The sequence below is a fragment of the Salvia miltiorrhiza genome, chromosome 7 (genome assembly GCF_028751815.1).
Source record: "Salvia miltiorrhiza cultivar Shanhuang (shh) chromosome 7, IMPLAD_Smil_shh, whole genome shotgun sequence".
NCBI lineage: Eukaryota > Viridiplantae > Streptophyta > Magnoliopsida > Lamiales > Lamiaceae > Salvia > Salvia miltiorrhiza.
The window spans coordinates 21012002-21019890 of record NC_080393.1 but is presented as its reverse complement, the minus strand read 5'-3'; the positions used below and the strand labels follow the sequence as shown (position 1 = coordinate 21019890).

Below are 7889 nucleotides of genomic sequence, written 5' to 3'. Positions count from 1 at the left end.
ACTATGCATGATTTATTACTCCGAGATGATATTAGATAATTACTACTATTAATCCTCACTATCGGATCAAATAAATACCAACTAGGTTTCATCTTGCGTGGTTGAGTAATTAACTAAAATAATCCGTTCGCTTCAGGTGTTCCAATCCGCCAAGTAAATAAACCCCATTCCTCGTAGTCAAAAAAAAAAATAATAAATAAATAAATAAATACTTCAACTTATTCGCTTTATAACCTCATAATTAATCAGGCTTAATAAATAGGAACAAGTAATGTTATAAGATTAAATAATTAAAAGGCTCAACATAAGGCAGCCTAATAATTAATTAAACAAATATGGGCTTGATTTAAATAAATCGTGGCATTCCAATAATTAAATTGAAAAGTTTAGTTGGAGTAATTCATGGACTCAAGTAATTAAATAATTTTAGGGCCCAGTTGAATAAATAACCAAGGCCTAAAGAAAATAATTAGGAGGCTCAATCGAAATAAAATAACAAAGCCCAATGAATTAATTAAATTAGGCCCAATGAATTAAACTAAAGCCCAAGCAAAATAATTGAATTAGGCCCAATTATAATAATTACAACAAGGCCCAAAAATAAATAATTATGAAGCCCAAAGAAAATAAAATAAAGGCCCAAATTTTCGGCCCAACTCAAGCCCACTGCAATTTAAAATAAAATCGGCCCACTGAAACGAAGCCCAAATAAGGAATCCAACATAATTAAATAAACTCCGGCCCAATGAAATGGCCCAATGTAATGGCCCAATTATTAAAATAAATAAAGTCCAACTCAATTAAATGAAGCCCATACAAATCAAAACAACAATTAAATCAAAGCCCATATAAATAAAATCGGAGGCCCAATCAGTAATTAAAATCGGCCAATTAAATAAAATCAGAGGCCCAATATTAATAAATAAGCCAGCCCAACTCAAGCCCACTAAAAATAAATCAACAAGGCCCAAAGAATTTAATAAATAAGCCCAATTAAAATAAGGAGCCCAACTTTAATTAAAATAGGAAAAAGCCGAAAATTTCCCCCCCCAACATCTCGGTTCTCTCTCTCTATTTCAATACACACTCACATACACCCTCACACACACTCTCGGTTCTCTCTTTTACCTTACAAATCACGCACACACACAAAAGAACGCACACCTCTCTCTCTCTCACTCAAAACAGTCGAGCTCTTTCTCTCTATTTCTCCCTCTCGCTCCGCCTCCAACCGGCCTCAGCCGAGGCGCCTGCCGCTGCAGCTCCTCGTCAACGTCAATCCCTCAACGTCCTTCTTATCCTCTCCAAAACAGATCTGTCACTCTCAATCTCGTCGTTGCTGCTGCGTTCCTCCAGTGAGCAGATAAAAGTTCGACGCCTCTGTCGATTCCCCGAGCCCCGACGCCGCTGCTGCTACTGGAATCCGGCGAGCCAGCCTGCTCACGGTTGCCTATTGCTGCGTCGTCGGCTGCCTTCGAGATTTCCGCCGCCTCTAACTACAGCTGCTGTTTCGCCGGGTCGCGGCCTGGAATTCTATCGCCGGACGTAGCCGCTTGGGAGCGCTGCCGCCAGCCGCTGCTGTTAACAGCAAGAGTCCAGCAGCCTCTTTTCCCGGAGCCGCCGTCGCCATGATTCGCAGAGCTCCGACAGTCCCGATTCAGACGTCAATGAAAGCTCCGTCGTCGCGTCGTCTTCCGATTCAGAGCAGGGCAGTCGGCCCTATTCCTTAAGCTAAGTTCTCTAGTCATTCTTCTTTTACTACACAAATAAAATGTTGTTGTGGTTCTCTTTGCTACTGATTAAGCAAATTCTCGTATTCTGTTTAATCTTCTAGTTGCTAAAGTGAATGATTCTCAAGCTTGTTGTTCTATAGTGCAGTAGGATGAAAAGCATAAGTCTTTTTATTGCTGTATATCATGCCCATTTGATATAGTGGTGAAACGTGATTATGCCTCTGATATGAATGCGAACTGAATGGTTATTTGAGATAGCAAAATACCTCGCTTGTATTCAATTGATTGGTTGTTGCTGGAGTGTAGTGAAGGGTGAAATAACTGAAATGGATTGAAGTTGCCATTGTTTAACGAATGAAGGAGACTTGAACTGAAAATAGCAAAGTTAAGGACAAAGCTTACCTTGCAATTGTTTGGTTTGATTGATGTATTGTTCGTTGTAGTTGATTAGTTCCACTGAGGAATTAACTGAAATAAATGATGGTTCATTGTATAATGCAGGTGAATTTAGTCGAGGGAGAATGAAAGTATTGAGCCAAACCTTACTTTGAGAGCTTTGGCAGAAACAAACTGGGTTGTTCTTAAATTTTGTTTTCTCGGTGAAACAAGATGAGAGTGAAAGTTTGCATTTGTTAGGGGATGATACTAATAGGAAAATATATATTGCTGCATATTTGAGTGATGAGTGGTGGGAAAAATGATGAGTGATGGGGGAAAGTGGTTGGGAAAGAGTGAATGGTCGGGGTGAAAAATGAGTGGTGGGGAAAAGTGGTGGTCAAAGATTGATGGAAAGAAAAAGAAAAAAAAATAGAGAAGAATTAATGATGTATTTTCTATGTCTCGGTGATTCCGTAACTGAAATAAAATACTGACTTCGATTCTGCTTGATACTGTATTTACATAAATCTCGATTTCGACATGTGATATCTCGCTAAAATCGATAAGTTATAAAATGAATCAAAATTAAATCCGTAGATTTAATTCGTTCGTTGTTCTAATATATAAATTAAATCCGCAGATTTAATTAACTCACGAGTCTGAAATAATCCACAACTTGAGTAAGAATAAAATCTAATTCCATCTTGCTTAAATAAATAACGTGACTTTGCTAAGTAAGTTATAACTCTGAAATAATATCATTGACTGCTTTAACAATATAAATTCAGGATCATAAGCTGAATTCATATCAGAATAATATCCGTTTTCATTCACTGATGAACAAAAATACACACTCATTACTGGATTTAAAATATATAAAAGAGCGGATCACTACAATCCTTGAAGTTAATTAACGTAGCATTTCTGGATGCTCGAAAGCTGGCTTGGATTCATTTTGAGAAAAGTTTATCTCTTCTCTTTTTTCCCAGTGAAAACTAGAATTTTTTCATTGTAAATTTGAATAAAAACTGCAATTTGGCAAAATACTCGACTTGGAACCAAAACTACGTTGTGGGCCGAAATTGTATCTCAGCATCCAGTGGGCGAAATCATTAAATAGCTCTAAATAAAAAGCCCAAACTGATGTTATTTAATCAAAAGCCCACATTTTAATATTCAGATCAATTAGGTTGAACAAACAAAGCAGAATACTGAATACGCCTGAATGTGGAAACTCAATTTTGCCCGTATTTCTCAAAAAAATATACAAGGAATAATATAGGCAATTCTATACAACGCTAAGCTATGAATATGTATATGTATAGTTATGCACATCCCAGAGATGAATACAAAATTTACCCAATTCCATGGGATCTGAGCAAGAAGCAGCCGCGGATATTTGTTCCAGTTTTATGAATCCCAACAGTGGACACGTCAATCAATCAATCAATCATCTTGAGACCAGAAAACACCATGACAAAAGATGGTATTCCCCACCATTATTCATCATTCAATTCCATCATGCCTAATGCAACACCCCATTTTTCCTTTCTGGGCCAGCACCAAGATTCATCATCATCAATCTTAGTTCAACCCCCATGCCCTACCTCTGCAATTCTCTTTGCAATTTGCTCCATTTTGACTGACTGCTGATGCCCATACCCTCAAGGGACCTAAACCATCGCCATCCTCAAATACTCGACGTTACCATATACAGGGGTCCTCCGCCAAACCACACTCGATTTCCAGCGCACTCCTCAATCACTCTCTAAAGAAATCAGACCATATCCATTTTTTTTAGCAACCTGTCTTAAAGGGACACCGGTAAACCATAATTATGGAACGATCTGATCCGTCCATCCCACCCTGAGGTGACGATCACCAAACCCCATGCATGAGAACCCCTTGACGCGCTCTCACAACAACTCTTGAGAAGTTTGTACTGAGATTTGCTAATAGGTGATGTCACAGCTCGGGGGCTAGGGACCGGAAGCTTTTCCTCTGGCCAGGTCGCAGATCCCTTTGAGCTCGCGTCCATGAAATAGAGAGAGGATGAGGATGAGAACGGCAATGAATTTGTGTTCAGTTGGTCCGATTTCAAGCCAGGCCATGGTATGGCAACAGAGGCATCGGAGGAGAAACATTCGAAGGACCTAACAGGTTTTGATTGCGATAGAGACTCCCTCTGATCAGAGTAGTTCCACATATAAACATTGGAGTCATCTGATGCTGACACGATATGCTTTCCATCCCAAGTAAATGAAGCACTACTCTGGCTACCAGCATTACGAGGGCCTGAATATATCACAATTATGTAAACAAAACTGAGCAAAACTCCAAAATGCTCGTACTAGCTAACCATAACTTGAGGCTGTTCTAAAACAATTCGAGTCGAAATTTGACTACAATCAAATATAAGGATGGTTTTAATTCATTAGAAACATTTTTTGATAACGAAACCAAAGCTTTCAGAACCTTACCTTTGTACTTCCCAATCACATTCACCCCATCGATAATTCTAACTTTTGAATCAGCAGATGTGACCAATATTTTGCTTGGATCTTGCGGTAAGAACTGCATTCACAACATAACGATGTAAGAAAAAGAAATCCATTGAAATAGAAAACCAATAGCTAAAGAAAATCCCAAGGTGTAACCTGAAAGCCAGTAATCCTTCTGCAAGCTGACTTCTTCTTACTTGTTAAGCACATCTGAGCTCCCAACTGGAAGTGATTATCTGATACAAGAAACACGAGTCACCCAATGATTAGTCAACCCCATCTCCATTTTGTAACAGATTAATCTACGATGCAATCTCAAGTCCCACAGCATGTTGACTTCCTCTAATTTTATGGCTTAAAAATCATGCAAAAAGACCCAGATAAGGAGTTAAGGCTTCAGAGTTCATTATGAAAAAGTTCGATCAAGAAAATACTCAGTCACATTCACATATAGAATCGGCATAAGCACGTTAATCAAACAAAAGCCACATTCTGTTCCCATTAATGCGACAAAGCATACACAAATTCCTAAAAAAGGTTATGCCCAAACATGGTATACAGTATTCGGGTGGGATTTACACTACATAAACCTATAATATGAGAGAACCAAGGGTTGAATTATACCACGAAGAAATTGTGATTTGACTTTAATGAAATGTACCTGATAAGTGAAAATGGTGGCAGGTGCCTGCAGTAGAACCAATAATACCAGCCTGTATTACAAGCAAAGGAATAACAAATTGATAGTCTTGCAATTTGCAATTGTAACAATAAAAATCTAAGGATCAGTTTTAACAGACCTGGCCATCGGGGCGGTAAGAAACAGCACTGATAATGTCCCTTGTTTCAATCCAGTCAACGACTTTACAACCACCAATTGACCAAATCCGGGCCTTCCCATCTATTGAACCACTGATGAAGTAATCATCATTCACAGGGTTAAATTGGATGCAGGTCACTGCATAGCATCAGAATTTGTCATTTTAGCAAAATAAACACAGTAGTGCTAAACCAAACTTACTTTTTAGTTTTTGTGCCCTCCCAAATTAGCTTATTTTGATTAGTTCAGAGACAGAGTTATGCAGCTAGGTGTGTACCATAATCACTGTGCTGGAAAACCTTGAGGCACTGATCAACTCCAACCCGCCACAGACGAACAGTTTTATCAACAGACGATGACAGTAGACACTGCAAAGGAAAAGCAACAAAACTTTAGTTTCAATGTAAAATTTCAGAAGATAACATAACACAATGATAACCACATCCTAAGCAATAACGTACATTATCCTTTGACCATGAAAGATCCAAGATCTCCCCCCTGTGCCCTTGGAAAACATGCAACGGCTTCTCAAAAATTCGAAAGACCTTTGAAGGGAAGACTATACAAGCTGAATCCTGTGTCCTTCTCAGGCTCTTGGATTTTTTAAGTTTATCTTTTTCCACCATTAAAGGCCCCAATTCAGACAGATGATTGACAGAGAAGTATACACACGATGGATCTGCATCTGGAATGTCGAGTGTATCCAATCTCTCATCCTCCACCACCTGCCAGATTCTGACAATCTTATCTTCACCAGCACTAGCAAGGTATTGCCCATCAAGGCTGAATTTCATTGCTGTGATCGGCCCCTCGTGTGCTTGAATTTCTTGCCCAGTAAAGAGGGCTGAAAGCTCCTTCAACCTTCTCTGACAATGGCGAACCCTAACTCTCCAGATCCTCGACCCCTGTACCTGGCCGAAGACACAAGATCCAACATTCTCTTCTTTCATACCCCCACTCATCATGCAAGTCATGGAACGCAATCTACGCAACAACCTCTTTCTCAAATTACTCCGTGTTCTTGATGTATTTACACTAGCCTCATTTCCCCTATCCCAGATTTCATCAACTGTGCAAGGCAATTGAGAAGCACTATCTAATCCGCCCGATGAAAGCAGCCACTCCAATCCCATCAATTGAGTATCTCCTCGACTCTCGTTTTCCACCATCCCACCCATGTCACATTCAAATCCACATCCACCACTAAGATTCCCATCCCCATTTCTACACAATCCCAGATCATCTGTGTCCCAACTCGACACAGATGAACGGCTAGAAGAAAATTCATCTTCACTTCTTAGCACAGCGCCACTATCCTCCATAACTCTTTCAATATCTCCCCTCATACTCATATCACTATCATGACAACTATCTACAGCTTCTCTCTCCACCTCACCTATGCTGATCCCAATCTCCCTTAAAAAATTCTCACGGCGCTCACCGACACTCTGTGGAGCATTAATCCACACATCATATTCCCAATTCCTAAATTTTGGCTCTTCACCAATGTGCTCCAGCGCGTCAAAAAATTGAGATTCCTCGTCGTTGGTGAAGCTATCCATGATCTCTTGAGTTCAACCCATGAAATATAATTAACTCAAACTTTTCAAGACATATGCAATGTGCTTATCCCCTCTTTCCAAGATACAACCTTTGAACAACAAAGAGACACAAACTTAAGTTTTAAAAAATGACTAAGAAACAAAGGAAGATGCACCACAACCAATATTTCTGCAATGGCACAAATAAACAAATAAAAGCTCGGGTCCAGCAAGAAACATAAAACAAGCACAACTACTGTTAATTATCGCAATAAAAAAATCGGGGGGGAAAAAGCAATAGATCCAACATGGATCCCAATCCACACACATTGAACCTGGTGTCCCACATATAGATATCTTCCCACATCAAAGAAGCGAACTTGATTACGTTTTTTTTAATATTAAGCCTGGAAAATATAACATTCATGTTTTCCATGAACTACTAGTAACACCCACAAAATATTTGAAAGCCCATTACAAAAAATTTAAATTTTTTTAAAACGTAACGGAACCATATTGACGCAAAAATTAAGCGAAAATCCTTATTCGAATTCCACGACAGGTTCTAGAAATGGAAAGATGAAAAGTAGAGAGAGAGAAAGATTGGCTCACATGCGCTGTTTGATAGAGAAGAGAATTGCAGAGGGGGGAAGGGGTGAGAGATCGAGGTCGAGGTCGAGGTCGAGGGAGTGGCTGGCTCTTTACAAACGGAAGCAACGAAGACGAGTGACCATTAAAAAGCAATTGGTAAAAGGGGATAATTTGGAATTAATGGGAAATTGATGGATTGGATTGTGGTGAGGAAGAAAGTTATGATGGAAAAAGGAAAAAAGGCATAAATTCTCGATATCCGTGAATATGGATGGCCCGAGAAACGAGATTTTGGGCTCAGTTTTTGTGCGTACTAAATAGGCCA

The 7889-nt window shown here is 39.3% G+C and overlaps 1 protein-coding gene across 1 annotated transcript; it reads right to left on the bottom strand.

The window, feature by feature from the left end:
- Positions 1-3337: 3337 nt before the first annotated feature.
- On the bottom strand, positions 3338-7880 carry LOC130993360 (uncharacterized). Its single transcript, XM_057918215.1, has 8 exons — positions 7586-7880; positions 5894-7083; positions 5710-5800; positions 5413-5570; positions 5274-5325; positions 4769-4848; positions 4592-4685; positions 3338-4406 (listed from the first exon to the last, which is right to left on the bottom strand). The coding sequence occupies exons 2-8, from the start codon at positions 6992-6994 to the stop codon at positions 3922-3924; spliced, it is 2061 nt and encodes a 686-aa protein (XP_057774198.1). The 5' UTR covers positions 6995-7083; positions 7586-7880; the 3' UTR covers positions 3338-3921.
- Between the last annotated feature and the right edge of the window lie 9 nt (positions 7881-7889).